The following is a 24,657-nucleotide window of genomic DNA, read 5'->3' as shown; positions in this document are numbered from 1 at the left end:
TAAAAACACAGATAGAATCCCTTTATTTATTTATAGATGCTTATTTTCAAGGCATCAAAATCACATTTGCCGTCAGCCCCCTTTAGAACACAGGCCTGTCTCTGCAGTGTCCTAAGGAAGTAAGCATTTTTAGTAAACCATATGTGCAAATAAGACGCTGAGCAGAAGGGACAGAAGAGGGGCCTGTGTTTATTCTATTTGCTGTCACGTGATCATTCTTTAGGCAATCTCTCTGCGGATCTCAGTGAAATGGGCACGTGCATACCCACAGCAGTGTAAATGCACACCCTTTGGAAAGACATTCGGCTTATACACCAGGAGCTGCAAACTCGCTCAAACATACTAAGTCCACTCCTAGAGGATCCCCACAAGAAAACATTAGCAGGGAAAGAAGAGCCACATCTAATGGTATAGTAATAGAAAATGCCTAATATAACGGCTACGATGAACTGCAATTATGGCACAACCTCTCATGGCAAAATGATGTAGCCAATAAGTGATAATGGTGTCATAAATGTGGAAACTGTTTACAGGCTAGTAAGTGAACAAAGCAAGGTTCACACCACTGGGAAGTGGGGTTCACAGCCACACACAAGTTTACACATGACTCAGCAAAGACTAGAAGGGAGTGAGCATGAAAATGGGAAAAAGTTTTGGGAAATGAGTTGTAGTTGACTTTCTCTCAATTTAACCTCCTATAACGTTGCTTCATTTCTTGGGTGATTATTAACAAGCATCTTGAATATGGGAAGGAGAGGATGCACAGAACAGCAGTGTGTGAGGGAGCGGTGACTATTGACTCGGGGCTGCCCCTGTTGGCAGAGTCCAACTGGCACTTGGAGGAGAGCCAGCCTAGGGTGGCAGACAGGGCTCTAGAAAGCACCTCGGACCTGCCTTTCTCCCCTCGTCTTCCCAGCTGTCTTCTGCGGAGATCCTGGCGTCCCAGCCCGTGGCAGGAGAGAGGACCGAGGCTTCTCCTACAGGTCGTCTGTCTCCTTCTCCTGCCAGCCCCCTCTGGTGCTGGTGGGCTCTCCACGGAGGTTTTGCCAGTCAGATGGGACATGGAGTGGCACCCAGCCCAGCTGCATAGGTGAGAGATGGTCTGGGACAGAGTGGGCGAGCTGGTGGGCATCCTCCCGAGCTTCTTAAAGCAGGGCATGAGGTTGAAAATAGCCAGAATGAGTGTGCTTCCAGGAATCTCATAGATGGTGCAAGGGTATGACTCGGGAGGAGATCTTAACAGGTGTGGGAGGCAGGATGTGGCTCCATTTTTCCCTCCTATACCTGTGTCTCAGAGTGAGTGGACGCAAGGATAGCCTCACTGACCATGGGGTCTGTTTCTCTGTTTTGCAACCTAGACCCAACGCTGACCATGTGTGCAGACCCCGGTGTGCCGCAGTTCGGGATACAGAACAATTCCCAGGGATACCAGGTAATGAAGTCAGCCAGGATCTGGCCTTCCTGCCTCCTGTCCCTGTCTATCATTGTCAGCCTCAGGGGCTCAGGGATCTTCCCCAAAACAGCATGGGTGGAAACAAGACCTTGGAAGCTGGAGGCAGAAAGTGTTCTGTGTCTTTGAACCATGACACGCAGGAGCAGCCTGCAGAAACAGAGGCACTGACAGCAATCGGAGAAACAGACACAGAAGAGATTCTCACATAGTGATTCAAACACTTCCCAGCAGCCCCCTGCAGTTGGCACGGGCAGTTGGGGGAAGACAGAAATGAGTGAGACAGACAACCTTCTGTCTGCATGGCACCAATACACTCCCTACAGATACAGGGCTCAGAGTGGCAGGAAGGAGCAAGTGCCACACGGCAGGCAGGCTCCATGGGAACATCTCAGAAAGAGCTTAAGGAGGAGGCAGGGATTTGGACAGCCTGGGATGGGACGCTTGGAACAGAGAATAGGAAGCCCGAAAGGTATGTTCAAGACGGGACGATTAGCTGGAGCCTGAGATGCACCCAGGAGAAATGGCACGATGTAATCCAGCCAAGGACTGTGACTTATTCAGCCAATCTGTGTTAATGTAACAAATATTTACTGCCATAAACTTTCCAGGTACTAGGAATGTGGTGGGAACAAGACAGGCTAGGTGCCCACTCTAAGAAGGTCTCCAGCTGGGACAATAAAACAGGATAACTTCTGAGAGCAGTAAGCCCTACCTACCATCTAACAGCAAGGGGTGTGACAGGGCGGGCTGCTATTTTAGGGAGTGTGGTGAGGGAGGAGCTTCAAATTGAGCTGTGGCCTCCAGACTGAGAAGAGCCAGCCCTGTGCAGAGTGAGGTGGGCATCCCTGGCAGGGGGAGTGGTCAGTGCAAAGGGGCACCAATGTGGGGGAGCACTTAGCAGCTTGGCGGAGTAGAAAGCAGACAAGCCAGCGAGTCCAGAGCAGTGTGAGCGGAGGAGGAGATGTAGCTGGGGAGCGAGGCAAGGTTTGAAAACAACTGGGCACCGTCTGTTAAAGTTAAATAGTCACACAGTCTGCAACCCAGAAGCTCCATTCCTGGAAACTAACCCCAGAGAAACCCTTGCGTATATTACCGAGATCTGAGAAAAACTGTGAAGTCACCGCAGTGACAATGAAAGCAGGACTACATTCCTGCATTGAATACAGATCTACACTACATGGGTGAATCTTAGAAACATTATATCAGATGATAAGATGACATTGATCAGATAATCAGATGACAAGGAATGCAGGACTACCTTCCTGCAATAAATACAGATCTACACTAAGTGGGTGAATCTTAGAAACATTGTATCAGATGATAAGGTGGAATGATGCTATTTCTATAAAGATTAAAACTAGGAAGGACTTATGATTAGAGATATATGTGCATGTATGTGATAGAATTATTTTTTAACAAAGCAAGGAAATTAAAAACACAAAATTCACGATAGTGGTTACTGCTGACAGGGAGCCGAGGATCGAGGAACAACGGGGCAGGGAAAGATGCAGAGAGTAACAAGTGTGTTGCTAATGTTAATGTGTCCAATTTCTTCTAATAATTCCTTTCCATGTACATTCCAGATATTCTTTTGCATGCATCAAATAGCAAGTAATAATTTTTTATAAAAGAAAAAGCCATGGGTCAGGTCACCTAGGGCCCTTGAGGCCATGGTAAACATTTTGGATTTTATTCTAAATGTCACAGGAAACCATCTGAAGGGGACTGTGATCCATCATTTGAATGCTGCAGAGAGAGTGAATAATGGGCGGTTAGAACGAAGGAACCTGGACAAGTAGGACATTGCTGCTGTGGCTCAGGGAGAAGGGCGAGGTAGTGATAGTGACACAAAGAGAAGTGAAGGGGTTAGGATGGACTGTGGAGGCAGAACCAAGACAACATGCTGATGGATTGGAGGGAGGGGTCGAAGCAAAGGGAGGAATCAAGACTTCCTTGAAGGTTTTGATTGGCACACCTGGATGGACAGAGGGGCCATTGCTGAATGAGAGGATGAAATTCCAGAAGAAGTGGAAGGGCCTGGAGGAAGGGAGTGGAAGTCAAGTGTTTCACTTGGCATTGGAATTTTGCTCCCATAGGTAAAATGGACATGCGAGTATTTCCAGCTGGGAAACTGGGACATCAGAGTTGCCACTTAGGAAGCCGCCATGCAGATGGCAAAGGGAGAGATGGAGCTGGTGGTTGTAGTGGTGTCGCATGGGACAGTGAGGGCTGGTGGACACGGGGCTGGGGGGAGGGACAAATGATCAGAGGTGGAAATGGTAGCAGGTGGTGAATCTGCCCAACAGATACTCACTAAGCAAGTGCCAGGTTCTTTGTGGAAGCTCTCTATAAGGAGACAAGTCTCACTTAATGTGTAGACTCATGGAAGAGACACACACAAGTCATGATTCTGTGTTGGGCAGTGTGTCCCATTTTATAAAAGGCTTTCAAATCCAACACTGCATTTGAGTGTCATGACACTGTGCTGTAGGTGTGGTGGGGCCAGTAGTCCCTCATTCTGCACAGGAAGACTTGGGCATCGAGTTCCCAGCAACTTGTCATTCCATGAGCAAACATCAAAGCCAGAAGTCAGACCAGGGTCTTCTGATTCTGAGTCAGGCATCTGTCCGCCGCAGCAGAGCATGCTCCATCTGAGAAGAGCACTGCTCTGTCTCAGGGCTTGGGTAAGGGCCAGTGGAAGAGGTACAACAGCTTCCTTAAAGGGTAAATAATATTTAACCAGGCAGAGAAGTGGAAGGAAGTTTCAGATGGAGGCAAGGGTGCGGGCAGGAGCTGGGTGATGGGAAACTAAGTAGTCAAGTGACAGGGTATGAAGCATCACTCACTAGGAGGGGATGAAGGAAGCTTCCATCCTCCCCACAGGTTGGAAGCACAGTGCTCTTCCGTTGTCAGAAAGGTTACCTGCTTCAGGGTTCCACCACCAGGACCTGCCTCCCCAACCTCACGTGGAGCGGAACCCCGCCCGACTGTGTCCGTGAGTGCAGACTTCCCCTGCACCTTGACAGTTCCTCTCGGCAACACATTACCTCCCCCAGCTGGGCACCCGGATGCTCAAATGCTCTGAATGACAGGGAGCTCATGACTGGGACCGATATTGCTTTCTTTGTTGTCCTTATCCCTTGGGGCCTCATGGAAAACATTTCCACACAAAAGCCTTTCTGATATTTGAAGGCAATTCCTATGCCTTAGCAAAAAAGAAAGAACTTTCCAGTGGCAGCAAAAACTCACTGCTAAAAGGTCGCCCCTCATAAAGGATTTCAGGCTTTTGACCATAATTACTCCTCTTTCCCCTGGAAGAGTGCTACAGGCCCCCTAGGGATGACTAAGCCAGGATCCATGTCATCTCCATCCTGGAGATGGCTGGGGTTGGGGGGTAGTTTTGGGGAGGGGATGGGAGACATGAAAGGGGCCTAGAGGGGAAAGGAAGGGGATGTTCCATGTAGGAACAGGAATAATCAAAAGGCTTCCTAAAGACACTAATCTCCAAGGTCCAACACTGTCTTTTCTCTCACCCAGCCCACCACTGCAAGCAGCCAGAGACGCCATCCCACGCCAACGTTGGCGCCCTGGACTTGCCCTCTATGGGCTACACACTCCTCTATTCCTGTCAGGAGGGCTTCTCCCTCAAGGGTGGCTCAGAGCACCGCACCTGCAAAGCAGACGGCAGCTGGACAGGCAAACCACCCATCTGCCTGGGTGAGTGTGCCCACTTGGCAAACCTTTCCAGGGTGGGAGGCCAAAGGTGACAGCTGAGCTTGAGTGGAAGACAGCAAAAGAGAAGGAAGGAATATGATGTCCAGGAGCTGGATCCTGCTTCTGAGTTTCTGAGGTATTACGCCTCCAGGAGATGAAACCAGAGCAGTCCAGAGAGACACGTAGTGAGGCCATCACAAGTTTATTTTACTACCTTCTGCCTGGGTATAAAGATTGATTGGTTGGTTGTTGGTTGGTTGGTTGGTTGGTTGATTTGAGAGAGAGAGAGAGAGAGAGTGTGTGTGTGTGTGTGTGTGTGTGCATGCACACACAGTCTATCTCCTTCTCTCTTTTTCTAAAAAAAAAAAAAAAAGGTAGACTTACCTTAAAAAAATAATTGTTTTGTAGCCTAACAGATGATCTGTCCAGGAGAATGTTCTATGTGCACTTGAGTAGAGTTCATCTGACCTACTGTGTAAGTTAGGCCCAGTGTTTCCTTATTTATTTGCTGTCTGGATGATCAATCTGTGGTTGAAAGGAAGGTATTGAAGTCCCCTGCTCTTACTGTGTTGCTATTTCTTGTTTGTTTTTTGTCTTCTTTTGTCCATTCAGCCACTCTCTGTGTTTGGATTAGAGAATTTAGTCCATTTACATTTAAAGTAATTTTTTATAGGTATGGACTTCCTGTTACCATTTTCTTTCTTTTTCTTTTTTTTTTTTTCCTGGCTGCTTTGTAGTTCCTAGTTCCTTTCTTCTTTCCTTACTCTCTTCCTTTGGGATTTGATAAGTTTCCATAGTGGTATGTTTTGATTCCTTTCTCTTTACCTTTAGTGTATCCACTAAAGGGTTTCTGTTTACCATGAGGCTTACCTAAAACATCTTATAATTACAACAGTCTTTTTAAAGCAAGTAACAACTTGGGGCCTGGGTAGGTCAGTCAGTTAAGCATCTGACTCTTAGTCTCGGCTCAGATCTTGGCTCAGGTCTCAATCTCAGGGTCATGAGTTCAAGTCCCACACAGGGCTCTGCACTGGGCATGGAGCCTATTTATTTTTATTTGTTTGTTTAAGTTTATTTTATTTTTTCAGTGTTCCAAGATTCATTGTTTATGCACCACACCCAGTGCTCCATGCAATACGTGCCCTCCTTAATACCCACCACCAGGCTCACCTAACTCTTCCCCCCTCCCCCCCAAAAGCCTCAGTTTATTTCTCAGAGTCCAAAGTCTCTCATGCTTCATCTCCCCTTCCAATTTCCCCCAACTCACTTTTCTCTTCCTTCTCCTAATGTCCGCCATGTTATTCCTTATGTTCCACAAGTAAGTGAAACCATATGATAATTGACTTTCTCTGCATGACTCATTTCACTCAGCATAATCTCCTCCAGTCCCATCCATGTTGATACAAAAGTTGGGTATTCATCCTTTCTGATGGAGGCATCATACTCCATTTTATATATGGACTATATCTTCTTTATCCATTTATCTGCTGAAGGGCATTTTGGCTCTTTCCACAGTTTGGCAATTGTGGTCATTGCTGCTATGAACATTGGGGTGCATATGGCTCTTCTTTTCACTACATCTGTATCTTTAAGGTAAATACCCAGTAGTGCAATTGAAGGGTCATAGGGTAGCTCTATGTTTAATTTTTTGAGGAATCTCCACACCGTTTTCCAAAGTGGTTGCACCAACTTGCATCCCCACCAACAGTGTAAGAGGGTTCCTCTTTCTCCACATCTTCTCTAACATTTGTAGTTTCCTGTCCTGTTAATTTTGGCCATTCTAACTGGTATAAGGTGGTATCTCAATGTGGGTTTGATTTGAATTTCCCTGATGGCTAATGATGATGAACATTTTTTCATGTGTCTGTTAGCCATTTGTATGTCTTCTTTGGAGAAGTGTCTGTTCATGTCTTCTGCCCATTTTTTGACATGATTATCTGTTTTGTGTGTGTTGAGTTTGAGAAGTTCTTTATAGATCTTGGATGTCAGTCCTTTGTCTGTACTGTCATTTGCAAATATCTTCTCCCATTCCGTTCATTGCCTCTTTGTTTTGTTCATTGTTTCCTTTGCTGTGCAGAAGTTTTGATCTTGATGATGTCCCAAAAGTTCATTTTCGCTTTTGTTTCCTTTGCCTTTGGAGACATGTCTTGAAAGAAGTTGCTGTGGCCAATGTCAAAGAGGTTACTGCCTATGTTCTCCTCTAGGATTTTGATAGATTCCTGCCTCAAGTTGAGGTCTTTTATCCATTTTGAATTTGTCTTTGTGCATGGTATAAGAAAATGGTCAAGTTTCATTCTTTCATACATAGCTGTTCAATTTTCCCAGCACCATTTATTGAAGAGACTGTCTTTTTTCCACTGGATATTTTTTCCTGCTTTGTCAAAGATTAGTTGACCATAGAGTTGAGGGTCTATATCTGGACTCTACTCTGTTCCACTGGTCTATGTATTTGTTTTTGTGCCAGTACCATGCTGTCTTGGTGATCACAGCTTTGTAGTAAAGCTTAAAATCAGGCAACATGATGCCCCCAGTTTTGTTTTTCTTTTTCAGTATTTCCTTAGCAATTCAGGGTCTTTTCTGGTTCCATACAAATTTTAGGATTGTTTGTTCTAGCACTTTGAAAAACACCAGTGGAATTTTGATTGGGATGGCATTGAAAGTATAGATTTCTCTGGGCAGTATAGACATTTTAACAATGTTTCTTCTTCCAATCCAGGAGCATGGAATGCTTTTCCATCTTTTTGTGTCTTCTTCAATTTCTTTCATGAGTGTTCTGTAGTTCCTTGAGTACAGATCCTTTACCTCTTTGGTTAGGTTTATTCCCAGGTATCTTATGGTTCTTGGTGCTATAATAAATGGAATCGATTCTGTAATTTCTCTTTCTATGTTTTCATTGTTAGTGTATAAGAAAGCAACTGATTTCTGTGCATGGATTTTCCTGCCACATTACTGAATTGCTGTATGAGTTTCAGTAGTTTTGGAGTAGGGTCATTTGGGTTTTCCATATAAAGTATCATGTCGTCTGCGAAAGGAGAGAGTTTGACTTCTTCTTTGCCAATTTGAATACCTTTTATTTCCTTTTGTTTTCTGATTGCTGTTGCTAGGATTTAAAGTACTATGTTGAACAACAGTGGCAAAAGTGGGCATCCTTGTCATGTTCCTGATCTTAAAGGGAAGGCTGTCAGCTTTTCCCCATTGAGAATGATATTTGCTGTGGGTTTTTCATAGATAGATTTTATGAAGTTGAGGAATGCTCCCTCAATCCCTGTACTTTGAAGAGTTTTAATCAGGAACGGATGCTGTATTTTGTCAAATGCTTTTTCTGCATCAATTGAGAGGACTATGTGGTTCTTCTCTCTTTTCTTATTGATTTGTTCTATCACATTGATTGATTTGTGAATGTTGAACCACCCTTACATCCCAGGGATAAATCCACCTGGTCATGGTGGATAATCTTTTTATTCTACTGTTGGGTCCTATTAGCTAGGTTCTTGTTGAGAATCTTGGCATCCATATGCATCACAGATATTGGTCTGAAATTCTCCTTTTTGATGGGGTCTTTGCATGGAGCTTATTTAAAAATAAGTAAATTAAATAAATGCATAAGCAAATAAATAAAGCAAATAACAATTTAATTTGAATACATACAAAAGCCCTATTTTTAGACTCCCTTCCTACATTTTTTGTTTTTGATGTCATAGTGGACATCTTTTTATACCATATATTCATTGACACATTATTGCAGTTCTAGTTTTGAGTTTTTTGGATTTTTTTTTAAGTAAGCTTCACACCCAGCATGGACCCCAATTTGAGGCTTGAACGCATCACCCTAAGATCAAGACCTGAGCTGAGATCAAGAGTCAGATGTTTAACCGACTGAGCCACACAGGTGCCCCTGCAGTTGTAGTTATTTTTAACACTTTTGTCTTTTAATCTTTTTTTTTTTTTTTTTCAAGCCATAAAACTTTATTGGCAGGTCAGGGGGAAGAGTCGGGGTAGGGTCCCCCCCCTCCCATGGCCCTACCCAGGGCTCCCCTCTGCAGTAGAGCAGGAAGCCAGGAGGTGCTGGACTCAGAGTGCCTTGGGGGTGGGCGGGTTGTCCTGGCCCTCCAGCAGGCTTCGGTAGGTGGCGATCTCCTGCTCCAGCCGCGACTTGACATCCATGAGCCGCTGGTACTCCTGGTTCTGGCGCTCAGTGTCCGCACGCACCTCACTCAGCTGGGCCTCCAGGGTACTGATTAGAGCCTGGATCTGGGCCAGCTGGACTCCAAAGCGGGCCTCTATTTCTGCCAGCGTGCTTTCCAGAGCAGCTTTCGTGCTTAGGTGAGACTGCAGCTCGATCTCCAGACCCTGGAGGGTGCGCCGCAGATCCGTGACCTCCGACTTGCTTATCTGCAGCTGCTCTGTGTTACCGGCTACCTCCCGATTCAGCTCCTCCGTCCGGCTGATAAACCAGACTTCAGCATCTTTTCGGTTCTTCTCAGCCATGACCTCATACTGGCTTCTCATGTCACCCAGGATCTTGGCAAGGTCGATGCCTGGAGCGGAATCCACCTCCACACTGACCTGGCCCCCCACCTGGCCCCTCAGGGCACTGATTTCCTCCTCATGGTTCTTCTTCAAGTAGACCAGCTCCTCCTTCAGGCTCTCGATCTGTACTTCCAGGTCGGTCCTGGCCAGGGTCAGCTCATCCAGCACCCGCCGCAGGCCGTTGATGTCAGCCTCCACACTCATGCGCATGGCCTGCTCCATCTCAAACTTGGTTCGGAAGTCATCTGCAGCCAGACGGGCATTGTCAATCTGCAGGACAATCTTGGAGTTCTCGATGGTGGCACCAAGAATCTTGTCCCGCAGCTCCTCGATGGTTTTGAAGTAGTGGCTGTAGTCGTGGGCCGGCCCGGGCCCCTGCTTCTGGTACCAATCCCGGATCTTCACCTCCAGGGCGCCGTTGGCCTCCTCCAGGGCGCGCACTTTGTCCAGGTAGGAGGCCAGGCAGTCGTTGAGGTTCTGCATGGTGAGCTTCTCATTGCCCGCCAGCAGCCCGTCGGACCGGACCCCAAAGCTGCTGCCGAAGGTCCCGCCGTAGCCCCCGCCGTAGCCCCCGGAGGACGAGGACACGAAACGCGCGGAGGACACAGACACGCCGCGGCCGCCCGAGCCCCCATGGATGCTGGGCGCGCGGAAGGCACCTCCCGCCCCGAGGCGCAGGGATCCGCCGCCCAGGCCCCCGAAGGACGAGGTGGCGGACGACTGGCGATAGCTGTAGGAAGTCATGGCGAAGGAGAACTCGGGCGACACTGGTCAGAGGAGCAGCCGTAGGCGAGAGGCTGTCTTTTAATCTTTAAACTAGAGTTATAACTTATTCACCCACCGCAGTTACAATATTAGAGTATTCTGAATTTAACCATCTATTTATCTATATCAGTGAGTTTTATAGTTTCCTACGCTTTTATATTTAGATCCTTTCTTCTACGTGAACTCCTGCCGTTGAACCATATGTAGCTGTACATTCAGTGTGTCCATAGCAGGAGGGTAATTTAGGAGTCTCCTATTTTGCCATCTTGGTCCAGAGTCTCTTCAAGAGTCCTTTATATATCTAGAATATAAGACTCTTATCAGATGCAAGATTTATACATATTTTCTCCCATTTTATGAGTTGTCTTTCACTTTCTTTTCTTAAAATTTACAAGTACTTTCTCCCTTATTTCACCCACCACTGGAAATGAAATTAGGTTGTCACATTTCAAACTCCATTTTAACACAGCCCTGTGTTAAATTTTTTTTCTTTTTTTTCAAATGGAGTTTTTTTTACAGCCTTATTGAGATATAATTAATATATAAAAATGCACATATTTAATATATACAACTTGATGAGTTTGGATCTTTTTACCTTCTTTTGGTGTCCTTTTAAGCACAAATGTCTTTAATTTTAATGAACTCCAATTTATCTATATTTTCTTTGTTCATGGTTTCATATCATACCTAAGAAACCATTGCCAAATCCAAGGTCATGAAAACTTATGTCTATTTTTTTTTCTAAGAGTTTTATAGTTTTAGCTCTTATATTTAGGTCTTTTGTTTATTTTGTGGGGTTTTTTGTTGGAGGGGGGAGTAGTCATTTGGGGTCCAAATTCATTCCTTTGCATGTCCCAGCTCCATTTGTTGGAAAGACTATTCTTCACTATTCTTCTTTGAATTGTCTTGGCACCCTTGTCAAAGATCATTTGACCATAAATATGTGAGCTTATATCTGGATCCTCAGTTTTATCCATGGATCTGTATAACTGCCTCTATGACATCACCACCATTCTGATTAAAATAGCTTTGTAATAAGTTTTGAAGTTGAGAAGTGTACATCCTCGGTTTTGTTCTTCTTTTTCAAGATTGTTTTGGCTCTTCTGATCCCCTTTTACTTCTATATGAATTTTAGGATTGGATTATGAAATTCTGCAAAACAGACAGCTGGGATTTTGACAGGGATTGCGGTAAATGTGTAGGTTAGACTGGAGAGTATTGCCATCTGAACAGTATTAAGTCTTCCAATTCATGAGCATGGGATGTCTTTCCATCTATTTAGATCTTTAATTCCTTCTAACAATGGTTTATCATTTTCATTATACAAGTCTTGCGCTTCCTTGGTCACATTTAGACTTAAGTATTTTATTGTTTTTGATGCTATTATATACCTGTATATAAAAGTACAAAATGCTTTAGATGCAGTTGAATTTCAATTCGACCCCTTACTGTGTGATCTTTGGCAAGCCTCTTCACTTCTCTGCCTCTTAACGAGTTTCTTTTCTATAAAATGGAGATAGTACTCTGTACATCACAGTTTTGAGAGCAGAAGTAAATGAAATAATGTGAATAACATGGCCTAGCACAGCTTCTGGCCCATAAGCTTTCTCCCTCCTACTCCCTTTATCTTATAAAACCTAAGACAATAAAGACATTTTCTTCATAAAAGTACTTTGAGTCACTGTGGAAAATTTCTCCACAGCCTTCTGTACAGTAGCTGCCCTGTGGAGTCAGAAGGACTGTGCTCAAAATCAAGCCTCCTCAAGGAGATAGTAGGGAGAGTCTGCCCTTCCTTGAGGCAGATATTTCTGTTGTTTCTGTACCAAAGAAGAAAAGACATTAACACTGGCTAACTGTGACCTTCATGTTCATAACCTCATTTATTCAGTGTAGACATGTGAGGTATGTCTCAGTATTTTCCCACATTTTCAGTGAGGAGATGGAGACTCTGAGGGGTAAAGTGACCAGTCAAGGTCACACATCATGAAGTAGCTGCTGGGACCTGAACCTGCAGTGTCTGACTCGGGCCCAGGGCTTCTGACTTTGCCTGTGAGGGCTTCTCATCTTTTTTGCTCCCCACACACAAGTGCACTACTGAATTCAGCTATAGACTGATGCATATAAAAACTGCTGTGAAAGGGGTGACAGCCTCGGGCATGGGCATCTACTAGTAGTCTCCATAACCTTTTATGATCTCTGAAATTGCTTAGAGAATCATCAGCAAGCCAGGGGTGAAAGTAATGGTGGAAGTACTGATTAGAAGGAGGCCCAAGGCCAGGGCCCAGATGTTCAGGCTCTTCGTGGTGGAGATAGAGGCCTGGGCCCCAGTCACGTCACCTGCCACCTTCGCTCCCTAGGCTTCACAGACTAGGCAAATGCAAGGAAGCCCAGACTGTGTTGAGCGGGGACTGGATGATGTGATCGGACATGGAGGTCTTGCTGTGGGTGTTGATCGTGGGGATCGCCAGAGGAGTCAAGCCCTGGGGCACCCCAAGTGCAGCCCCTTCGTGCTCCTCCTTGAGCATCTCTTATGCTGGGAGCTATGCTGGTGTGGATGGCCCAAGAAGCAGCACTGGGAATTGTGGTTCATGGTGCAAGACAGAGCAATTGTTTCGGGCTTCAGTCTTAATATCATCACACCGAGGGAAGGGAGCATACCACTCAAAGCCCCACCAGACCTCAAAGAGTTTGCTTTTGATTGGTGGAAGGTCCTCCTTCATGCCAGGCATCTGGGAGAAAAGCAGAGTCTGGGACAGGGCTTTTCAACCTAGGGTCATCAATACGGGATGTTCTGCAGATCTAAGTACCATGTTGGCAAAATAGCTTTATTTCCCTTTACCTCTTGCTGAAATTTAGCACTTGCTTTAATTTAAAACATAGATCAAAACCCATAGTAGTGTTAATGATACTTGTGTCTTTGTCACCAGTAAAAAATTGCAAAGATTTTCATATTATATTACAGTTGTTACTGACATAATGAAATATTGCTTATATTTCTGACTACTTCAAGGATATGGTAGTGACTGGACCTGCTTCTATATTCTGTTATTTAATGCAGTGAAAAAGGATTACATATATACCTGCATTCTAATTCTTTAAAATATCAATGACTATACTTGATAAAATGGATTTCCTTTTAACTCATTATGCTTTATTTTCCCGAGAGGGGTCCATAGCATCTATCAGACCATCAAAGTATCCACTCCCCCTTCTAACAGGATAAATCCAAAACAAGATCTCAGAGAGCCCACTGACCTAGTGTCAGAGAGGTGGCCATTATTTTTCCAGTGGAGTGTAGACCAGAGGCTAAACCCGTGTTGTTCTATTCTCTTTCCCCAGCAGAGGTCCGGCCTAGTGGGAGACCCATCAATACTGCCCGGGAGCCACCACTCACCCAGGCTTCCGGTAGGTATGGTCCAGATCTTCGGCTCAAGAAACTGGTGTAGATTCCTTTACCTAGTCACCCAGAAACATGCACATGACTTTCCGAGTACTCAGTGAAAGGGTGTGAAAATTGTCTACAGAGCCAAACAGATACCCCCACCCACTACCCTCCCCTGACAAACTTCAGGAGGAAGTGAGCCTGAAGGAAACAGAAACCTCATCCAGAAGAGGCCAAAGCCTTCCAGAAACACAACCAGAGCTCTGAGCTCTGGAACCATGGATTACCACAAACCACTCCCCCACCACCTCAGCACAGGACTGGCCCATGTGTCATACAGATACAGAGATCCAAGTCCTGCCCAGGGAACTTCCTGGAAATGGTTACTTTTTTAACACAGGTATTGTTTCTTTCAAAGGGCGATGTCCAGAACTGGACACATAACTATAGGTGTGGCCCAACTAATGCAAAATTATTATAGACTATCGTATCTATTTTTTTGGGGGGGTCTGGCTTATTTTATTTAACAGAATATTTTCAAAGTTCATCCACATTGTACCATGTATCAATACACAATTTTTCTTTTTTTATTTTATTTTTTTTAGTGTTCCAAGATTCATTGTTTATGCACCACACCCAGGGCTCCATGCAATACGTGCCCTCCTTAATACACACCACCAGGCTTACTCATCCCCTTCCCTCCAAAACTCTCAGTTTGTTTCTTGGAGTCCACAGTCTCTCATGGTTCATCTCCCCCTCCAATTTCCCCCAATTCACTTTTCCTTTCCTTCTCCTAATGTCCTCCATGTTATTCCTTATGTTCCACAAGTAAGTGAAACCATATGATAATTGACTTTCTCTGCATGACTTATTTCACTCAGCATAATCTCCTCCAGTCCCGTCCATGTTGATACAAAAGTTGGGTATTCATCCTTTCTGATGGAGGCATAATACTCCATTGTATATATGGACTATATCTTCTTTATCCATTCATCTGCTGAAGGGCATCTTGGCTCTTTCCACCATTTGGCAATTGTGGCCATTGCTGCTATGAACATTAGGATACGGGTGGCCCTTCTTTTCACTACATCTGTATCTTTGGGGTAAATACCCGGTAGTGTAATTGTAGGGTCATAGGGTAGCTCTATTTTTAATTTTTTGAGGAATCTCCACACCGTTTTCCAAAGTGGTTGCACCAACTTGCATCCCCACCAACAGTGTAAGAGGGTTCTCCTTTCTCCACATCCTCTCCAACATTTGTAGTTTCCTGTCCTGTTAATTTTGGCCATTCTAACTAGTGTAAGTTGGTATCTCAATGTGGCTTTGATTTGAATTCCCTTGATGGCTAATGATGAACATTTTTCCATGTGTCTGTTAGCCATTTGTATGTCTTCTTTGGAGAAGTTAGACTATGATATACTTTTTTGAATTTTGTACTTTTACTTACCACATTAGCATGTGTGTTATATAAGAAGGAAACCAGAGTTGGCATCATACTCTGCTCAAGTTCCATTCTGGATCACAAGAGGACCAGAGCACTCCACCATCCTCTCCCATGTTAGGCTTTGGAGAAAACAATCTCAGTGAATGAACTGGGATCAGCCGCCAGGTGGCCTCAGTCCCTCTCACATCTGTTTCTCAATTCCTCCAGTTCCTGGGGATGTTTTTGCCAAGAACTCCCTATGGAAAGGGGCCTATGAGTACCAGGGGAAGAAGCAGCCGGCCATGCTCAGAGTGACTGGCTTCCAGGTTGTCAACAGCAAGGTCAACGCCACCATGATTGACCACAGTGGTGTGGAGGTGCACTTGGCTGGTAAGGAGCAGGCCACCCCTGTAAAAGCCTGGGTATGGTAGGGGTGGGCGGGCATACACCCTCTACAAGGACAAGTCTGCTGTCATTGCATCCTCATGTCCTGGGGGGACTAGTCTGATGGGCAGGAGAAGGAGAAACTGTCTGTTCATCTTTGTCTGCATGACAAAATCACCAGGGACTAAAAGGAAGTAGTTAGATGACAAACATTAATAATTTGAAGAGGACTCTTAAGAGAAAAGAGACCAAAATCTCTAAAACTGAACCAAAAATAGGGACAGAGAATTCCCAGAAAACAAAATACAGTCAATAAACGAAAGAAAAAATATTTTTCAGTAGTAATTAAAAAAAAAACTAAAAGTAAACAGAAAATGTCATTTTCCACTTATCCAACTAAGATTTTTTTTTCTTTAAATGGTAAACATTAGTGCTGGTCAAGGTCCGATGAAGACACTGATGCAGTTTGTATTAAGATCTTTGAAAATTACTGAGCCCGTTAATTATTTTTCTAAGAATTTTTATCATAAAACATAGCTATGGAGAGAGTCAAACATTCCTGAATAAAGGATGTTCACATTAAAGGGCTATCTGTATTATATAAAAACCACAAAGAGAAAATTGTCCAAAAATAACAAAATGGACATTTACTTTTAATACATCTGATAGATAAAATAGTATGCCAGTTTGGGGGCAAATGGACCTACCCTAGTTCATTTATAATGTGATTCCAGTTTTTAAAGGAAAAATTGTATTCATAAGAAAGAAAACGGGGGCACCTGGGTAGTCAGTTAAGTGTCTGCCTTCCGCTCAGGTCAAGATCCCACTGGCACCCTGCTCTGCGGGGCATCTGCTTCTCCCTCTCCCTCTGCAGCATCTCCCACATGTACACTCTCTCTTGCTCTCTCCCTGTCATATAACTAAAATCTTAAAAAGAGAAAGAAAATTGGAAATAATTCCACCAAAAGGTTAACAGGGGCTATTTCTTAGTGATATCAGAAATGATTTGTTTTTTCTCGTTGCATCTCTGCATTTTCCACAATTTCTTTGATTTTCAATCTTTTTATAATCAGAAAAACTAAATCTCTCAGAAAAACATTTCTGGTAAAGATGGACAGGTAAAAGAATGCATGAGTGAATGGATGTGGACATTAACACACAGCCCACACACAATCATATCCACGCATTCATGTGAGCGTGTGCACACATACCACTGAACAGTCGGGTTCACTCATTTGCTGGAAGGCAGAGTCGTGAAGACATTCACAGAAGCCCACATACTTGCCTCATGCAATCCTGCACTCATGAAATCGTAAGACATATTCCTGCGTTCACGGACACATTAACATATGCAAAATAATATTCACTTTATTCTGACATGTGCATGTGTTAGTAGGGTCACAAACACAGGTCAGCAATCCAGTTGTCGATAACACACATGCACACACTCTGTGTGCCCTCACGATCAGCCCACACAAACTCACAGACAATACTATACTTAACTCCTGGTGGTTGTGCATGCCATGTTTACATCAACATCAACACATGAAATCCCATGTACACGCAGATTTGAGCTTGGGTGTTTTTCCAGATCTTTCCTGTACTCTCTGAATTTCCTTTTCCCAGGAATTTACAAGAAAGAAGATTTCCATCTCCTGCTCCAGGTTTACCAGATTACAGGGCCTGTGGAGATCTTTGTGAACAAGTTCAAAGATGATCACTGGGCTTTAGATGGGCATGTAAGTGCTGCAGAATCTCAGTCCTTGACCTTCCCATCCCCTTGCTCCATCCCTGAGTCCCAGATCACAGGCAGGGAATCGAGGAGAGAGATGGAGATGTGTAGGATCAACATGGAAACTTGGAAGGGGGTTTTGGGGGCCAGGACTAGAATCAAGGGAGTCCTCATCTGCTAGTGAAATAGGTAAAGGAAAAGATAGGAGGCCAGGAGGTTGAGTGTCCAGAGGGCCAACACATTGGAGTGATATGGAGTAGGGTCTAGTGTTTGAGCAGAAAGCAAGGAACCGGAACAGCAGTGTAAGAGTGAATTCAAGCAAGCAGGAGGTAATGGTGTGGTGCTGGGATATGGGAGAATGTCCCAGATGACTACTTTAAATATCCACTCGCAATGGAGGATGTGGGTTCCAGATGACTTAGCACAGCTGTGAGACCAGAACATGGGGGAGGAGACGTGGCTTTCTTGCCTTCCCTTGTGGGAAAGCCTTACTGCATTCTAGGGCATTCTTAAGGCAGAAGGCAGATCCACAATGATGTACTCTGCCAGTACCTTCCAATCTCACATGAGGGGGAGATGGATTTCAGCATCATGTCACATGTCACACCTGTGGCTCCCGGTCTCGGATTGCTGATGCTGGACATGGAAGGGTAGGAAGGAGGGAGAGGTTGTGGGGCCAGAGTAGCAGAGAGCTGAGAAGTCAGGGTCCATCTGCAGGGACAAGACAGATGAGCCGAGAAGACTCAGATCCCCAGCTACCTTCTGAAATCAGTAGCTATTGGAACTGTGATGAACCATCCAAAGTTCGTTAAGTCTGTCGGGTATGCTTTAATCACGGCTCAGTGGTTCCAGGGGCTCTTGGTAGTCATTTTCATCACAGTGATAACGGCAGGCAGTTCTCTAGGCCCAGAAGTGGTCTAAGTGCCTTCTGTGCGTGAATGGGCGCAGGCCTTGCCGCCACTCCGTGCACAGGCACCGTTTTTACTCCTGCCTGACAAATGAGAGGCCCACACGGATTAAGTGATAGGACCAGTAGCTGAGGAAGCCCCTTCCCGCCTCCTACAAACCCACCCCACCTCCACACCGCAGTCCCGGCGACACCAGAGTCTGACAGTGCACGCCAAGAGGACATGTGGCTCGGCCTGATGTGCCCCCATCTCACGGCCTCTGCTCTCACCTTTGCAGGTCTCCTCAGAGTCCCCCGGAGGCACGTTCATCTACCAAGGCTCAGTCAAGGGCCAAGGCTTTGGGCAGTTCGGCTTTCAAAGACTTGGTAACTAGCATCTGCCCCAGGAAGGGAAACACTTGTATCCTGGGTGGGGTGTCGGGGGGGGGCGGGAAGTTGGGTAGAAGAGCGAAGTTCAACAGCCAAATCCAGGGGTTCTTAACCATTTGGGGGTCGTGGCTGCCTCTGAGATTCTGATAAATACTGTGGAGTCTGTCCCCGGAAACAAGCACATACGCATAATAGCCTCAACCTTTGCCACACAGTCTCCTGGCTAGGCCTGGAGTTGAGAGCCCCAGCTTAAGGGACACTAGGTCTCAAATACAGCCCCCAGCAACACCAGCCAGCCAGCCCTTGGGCACCATCCAGACACCCCAGAGCATGCAGATGTGGGGTTCTCTGGGGTGCCTTTACTCACAGTGGCCTTCCCGCCCCAAGCAGTCTGGAAAGCTGGTTCTCCCCTGGCATCTTTACCCAGTCTGCTACCATCATCGACATTTAGTCTCCTTCCTTCAGAGATTCCCCTTGACCCCGAGCCTTAGACCCTAGTCTGTGGAGGGCCCCTGAGATGGTGGGAGGGAAGACAGGAGGCAGTCATGGGCGTTCAAGAGCCAGCTTTATGTACCCAGGTGCTGACACCACCATGCCCACAGGCCCTGCCTACACTTCCTCGAAGCTCGGACCTTCCAGAAGATTCTCCTTGTCTTAGCGGAAATCCGCTTCCCTGTCATTCCCACTCTCCTCCACTAGGGGAGTTCTTAGCTAGCCCTTGTGAGGAGCAAGGAGTGAGATCTCTTCCCTAGAGCAGCCCTTCAAGTTCCTGCAGATAGTTCCCCTGCCCCTCAGCCTGACACACCAGCAAGAACTCAGAAGCTGGAGTTCTCGTTCTGGCTTCCCAACCAACTCCCTGTCCCCCGGGACAGAACTGTCCCCTCTTGGAGCCTCCACCCCGGGTGAGGGGGGCCACTTAGCGTTTGTCCCTGTGCCCCTTGGAACACCCCTAGCCTTGTGCCAGGAGGGCCACAGAGGAGGAGGGGAGACCCACCCGAGGTGGCTCCCACCTCCTCCTCCACACCATCCACGCAGGCCCACCCCCCCCCACACCTGTTCTGTATTTTGGCTTTCTGGTAAGGTTTTACCCAATAAGAGGCTTCTATGGCCAAAAGAAGTTTCAAAATTTGTGAGGGCAGCACCCTTTGAAGATTTTATCATGTGACGTGGTTTTAGGTTCTCCCGCAGACTGGCCTCCCTGGGATGGAACACGGTCCTCTGCATCTGACCTGACCAGCATGTGTGGGGTGTCTTCTGCTGGACAGGCAGCATGTGTTGGGAGGCAGCTGGCATGTCTGGGCCACAGGGGATGACCTCCCTACCCACCGCCACACCGGCCCTGGGGGCTGTCCCCTCACATATCTGTGCCTCTGTGACCTGAGCTTTCTGCTCTGCAACTTTGCAGACCTCAGGCTGCTGGAGTCCGACCCTGAGTCCATCGGCCGCCACTTTGCTTCCAACAGCAGTTCAGTGGCAGCCGCGATCCTGGTGCCTTTCATCGCCCTCATCATCGCGGGCTTCGTGCTGTATCTGTACAAGCACAGGTACCTGAGGGAGGGTGGGGGCCCCAGCCCACAGCCTTCCTGGGGCCTTCTGCACGGAGGACGCAACCTCCCATGCCCTTGCTCTCCCCCTTCAGACCCTGACTTTGTCTCTCTGTCTGTCTTGGTCACTCACTCTCTCATTCCCAGGAGAAGACCCAAAGTTCCGTTCAATGGCTATGCTGGCCATGAGAACACAAACGTTCGGGCCACCTTCGAGAACCCGATGTATGACCGCAACATCCAGCCCACAGACATCATGGCCACTGAGGCAGAGTTCACAGTCAGCACAGTGTGTACCGCGGTATAGCCTCCAGGCCTGGCTGCCACCGCCACCGCCACCGAGAGCCCTGCCTCTGGCAGCCGGTGAGGAGAGTGTGGGTGGCAGACACGCATGCGCAGGGGGACACCCTCGCCTACCAACCTGAGGGCGGGGGGATGGGGGAGCAGGGCTGAGCATCCATAGGGCTGTGTGCCAGACGCCAGGCTGGGGATGGTCCCCCTGTAAGGCGGCTCCTGCTGTTGTCCCCATTCATGGGAAAACTGAGGTACAGGAAAAGGAATGAACCCGACCAAGATCACACAGCTGGTAAGTAGCAGGGGCGGAATCTAGTCCCAGTCCCAGGCAGGCTGACTCCAGAGGTGGTGCTCTTCTTAGCCTTTGGGCGTGGCAAAATACCCGAGTAGAACGTGCCAGCCAGGGCTCCCCGGAGAGAGGTGCCTGTGTGGATACACAATACATGTATCACATAGACACACGATATACACATAGACATCTCCACACAGACGTCTGCATACCTACATCCACACGGGAGGATGTGTGCACATGTGCATATATCCATCCATAGATGGACACATATGTGTATGTATGTATTGTATGTATACATAGAGACAGACGTGTGGGGAGAGATTTAGTTTAAGGAATTGGTTCACATGATTGTGGGGCTAGAAAGTCTGAAGTCCACAAGGCAGGCCTGCAAGTTAGATATTCCATCAGGGGTTGATTTCTTCTGGATCCAAAGGCCATCTGGAGGCAGAATTCCTTTCTCTTCAGGGACCTCAATCTTTTCTCCTCGGGCCTTCGACTGATTGGATGAGGCCCACCTCTATGGGGTGGGTAATCTGCTTTACTCAAAATCTACTGATTTAAGTGTTAACACCCCTAAAAAATTCCTTCACAACAACATCTAGACCATTATGTTTGACCAAAAAACTAGTGTTTGACTAGAGGCTTGTTGAGTTGACATGTTGAATTAGCCATCACCTAGAGCATAATGGATGGTTGACATGACCCCTGCCTGTTTCCAGTTCTCGCTGCCCTTCTTTGAGTGCAGTTTCTCCTCTAAATTATTTCACTGGCTTAAATCTGATCTTAAAGTTGTAGGCATTAAGATAAATTATACATAAAGAGATAAAAATTATTATCAGAATATACAAAGGCAACCATTGAACACAAATAATTAACTTACTGAGTTTTCCTACATCCTTTGACACCCATCTGAAACAAACATTTAAAGAAGGAGAAATTATTCCAGAATTCCATACTTAGTTCAGAGGTTTCCATCTTTATGAGCCCTCTGTACTTTTTCCTACTCAGAACTCCTACAAATAGAAAGCAAAAAGGAAAAAGGATAATCCCCTCATGACATAAATCAGGCCTTACGGGTGATCCGTAATGACTTTGAACCTGGAGTTCCTGAATTACTGAACAGTGTAAGAGAGAAATCAGAATGTCCCCTGATCTGTGTAACCCCCCCTCCCCAGCCCCCGCTCCCCATCTCGGGCTCCAATGGGTCCCCACACCTGTGCACAATGTAGCAGCTCCAGGTCATGTGCCGCTGGTGGCTCCAAATCTAAGTAGCCCCCAGTGTCATCCCTCATCAGGGCTCTAGAATATTCCAACCATGCCACAGCTCCCCAGCGCAGCTTTTCTGGAGAGGGGCGCACCATGCTCTGCCCAGAGCAGGAGCACAGCGAAAACACAGAGTAAGTGTTTCTTGGCTCCGTGAGGGCATGTGTGAAGAACCACCCTGAACACACACACACGTTTAAAATGAATAATTAGGTGATGAATTCAAATGAGGCCTAACAAGAACAGCTGAACCCAAAGTAGGAAAATCATGGAGACCTGTGGGGTCAGGGAGTCAGGGAGCAGGCCCATGGTATGGCTCTCATGGGCCTTTACCTCCATTAAAAAAAATAACAATAACATTAAACATGATAGTTGACAACTGTGTTGTTGTAAAGATGACTATAATCCAGTCTGGACACATTACTGTATGCCCATTATTATTGTATTCATATTCTTTCCTCCTGATTTTGAAAGAAATTAAAATTAAACCATTTTCCTGCACCCCTGAAAGCATGGTGGCCCCTGAGCACTGGGTCTCTTGTGCCTAATGGGGAAGTCGATACTGCCAGGGAAAAAAAAGAATATTGGGAGAATGTGTGTCCTGCGGTGTATGTTCCCCACTACACCCTGTCCTCAGCTCGGGAAGATCAGAGATCGAGTCTGCTAATTTACTTCTTTCCCCTTTATCCCTTTTTGCTTTGCCTCTTTTCTTTCACTTGCTTCTGCTCCCTGTCCCACCCTGCCATGCCTCTCCCATCTACAATCTGGGGTGCGATCTGTCTGTCCCTCATTCTCCAGGGGACAGGCAGTCACCCCCTGAGCACAGTGCCCGGTGCCCATCTTCGTCTGTCTCTCTGCCTGTGTCTGCTACTGCTGGGACTCGGGCCCTCGCCCCGCCACCATCTGCACCCGCCACCCCGGAGAAGACTCCCACTGGGCCCCGACGGGGGGGCTGCAGACGGATGAAGGAAGCTTATGGATTTAAAATAGCAAAGCGTCCTGTGGGTGTGCCCATGTGTGTATAGGCCTGAGCACACACAAACATGCACGCCTGTCCTTCATTTGAGTCCTATGGAAGAGAACACAGAAGCTTAAGAAAGAGAAACATGTATGAAAGATGCCCCATGTCCTGCGCCCCACAAACATGGAGAAGAGGTAAAGGGAGGACGCTCCGTCCGCACCAAAACCAACACGCCCTGCCTGCCCCGTGTGTGAGGACACAGTCAAGGTGTTAGCCGGTGGCCAGCATGCAGAAACCAGCTGTCTGCCCATGCACGTTCTCATCGGCAGGGTGACGGCAAGGAGGACCCCAAGGGCAGAAAAACATCTGAAGAAGTACGTTAGAAAGTAGCTTATTTTTTCCAACAGAATTTTATTGAGTTCTAATCCCAGTGAGTTAAAAAGTCATTCTGGATCCGGGGCAGCAGTGGGAACGAAGGGTGGGTTTGGGGAGGGATGGCAGGAATCTGGCCTTGATTCCAAGGGCAAGTCTGGCTGTCGACTGACAAGGAGAAAAGAAGGAAGTCAGTGGCCTAGACGGAAGCAGCCGAGTCTGCAGGCATCTGGAAGGGGCCGGTACAGGAGAGCAAGCCGAGCCCCATGTCCAAAAAAGTAACGGCTGCCACGTGTTGAGTTTCTTCTCTGTGCCTGACACTTTCGGTGTATCATTTCTAGACCTTACAACACCCAAAATATAGGGTTATTATTCTTGTCTTAGAAATGAGGAAACAGAAGCCTGGAAAGGTTGAAGCCACTCGGTAAGCTTGCGGTCAGGATGCCAGCCCAGGTGGGTCTGACTCCAAAGTCCGCGACCCCAGCCGCTGGACGCCCAGGTCTAACAGGGCACCAGATATGGGGGGAGTAGGTACATCTCCGTGGCGGAACTGTGGCCAGGGCTGGTGGGCCAGGTAGGGGACCTGTGTGTCCTCGCTGGGCTCTGTTCTCTCCATCCAGCTGGGCAGCGTCAGGGAAAGGACCCGGAACCCAGGCCTCCCGGAGCCAGTGCTGGCCCCTGGCCCCCCACAGCCCCTCGCTGCAGCAGACAGAGGACCTGAGTGCTCCTGAACCAAAAGAATGCACTGAATGAAAGTCACATGCTCTCCAGTTCCTTGCAACTAGGCTTGATTCATTTTGAGTTCCATCGTGCTTGGGTCATGACTGAATTCCATATACGTACTGTTGGGACTCTAACAAGTTCAGGGATCAAACGGTGGCATTTAGAGCCATTTTCTCTGTCCTTGGGAAGGCCCCCTGGGCTTACGCACCTGTGCACGTGTGACATGCTGGCCTAAGATATTCATATCACATAAGTGAAATAACGGATAGAAACATAAGGGAGTGGAGTGGCAGGGACACCCGGTTCTTAAGCAAATGAAGTGATCTGCCAGATGTTAAGAGGGGCTAGAGTACAGTGAGAGGTGGTCAGTTTCCAGCAGATGGGACTGGGACCCCCAGTGGCAGGAACCCACGGCCGCCCACCTCTGCTCTGGGTCACCGCATCCCTGGGTTTGGCGGGAGAGGACCCACCCAGACACACACACTCACATGCTCATCTCTCTCTTTCCCTGGAAACAAATGCAGGAAGTTCTCTGGCTGCTTCCCTTCC

General features: G+C 46.9%; 2 protein-coding genes across 2 annotated transcripts in view; one reads left to right on the top strand and one right to left on the bottom strand.

Annotated features, from left to right (window-relative positions):
* The window catches only part of CSMD2 (CUB and Sushi multiple domains 2), a 593,647-nt gene extending 570,434 nt beyond the window's left edge, over nt 1-23,213 (top strand). The window contains exons 61-71 of the mRNA XM_032877161.1: nt 917-1,090; nt 1,359-1,432; nt 4,337-4,448; nt 4,991-5,170; nt 13,805-13,867; nt 15,496-15,657; nt 17,278-17,390; nt 18,569-18,656; nt 20,065-20,203; nt 20,351-20,566; nt 22,851-23,213. Coding sequence (XP_032733052.1) covers nt 917-1,090; nt 1,359-1,432; nt 4,337-4,448; nt 4,991-5,170; nt 13,805-13,867; nt 15,496-15,657; nt 17,278-17,390; nt 18,569-18,656; nt 20,065-20,203; nt 20,351-20,510 — 1,265 coding nt within the window. The 3' untranslated portion in view covers nt 20,511-20,566; nt 22,851-23,213. The remainder of the gene's footprint in view (nt 1-916; nt 1,091-1,358; nt 1,433-4,336; nt 4,449-4,990; nt 5,171-13,804; nt 13,868-15,495; nt 15,658-17,277; nt 17,391-18,568; nt 18,657-20,064; nt 20,204-20,350; nt 20,567-22,850) is intronic.
* Nucleotides 9,224-10,483, bottom strand: LOC116879174 (keratin, type I cytoskeletal 19-like). Its single transcript, XM_032877162.1, has one exon. The coding sequence runs from the start codon at nt 10,439-10,441 to the stop codon at nt 9,239-9,241; it is 1,203 nt and encodes a 400-aa protein (XP_032733053.1). The 5' UTR covers nt 10,442-10,483; the 3' UTR covers nt 9,224-9,238.
* Nucleotides 23,214-24,657: the final 1,444 nt, after the last annotated feature.

The sequence above is a fragment of the Lontra canadensis genome, unplaced genomic scaffold (assembly GCF_010015895.1).
Source record: "Lontra canadensis isolate GAN:19392208 unplaced genomic scaffold, GSC_riverotter_1.0 scaffold60, whole genome shotgun sequence".
In the NCBI taxonomy this organism is placed as follows: domain Eukaryota; kingdom Metazoa; phylum Chordata; class Mammalia; order Carnivora; family Mustelidae; genus Lontra; species Lontra canadensis.
Note: the sequence above shows the minus strand (reverse complement) of the source record. Positions and strands in the feature narration are given on the sequence as shown.

Coding starts and splice junctions, on each gene's coding strand:
- LOC116879174 (XM_032877162.1), bottom strand. CDS start 10,441: ATGACTTCCTACAGCTATCGCCAGTCGTCCGCCACCTCGTCCTTCGGG.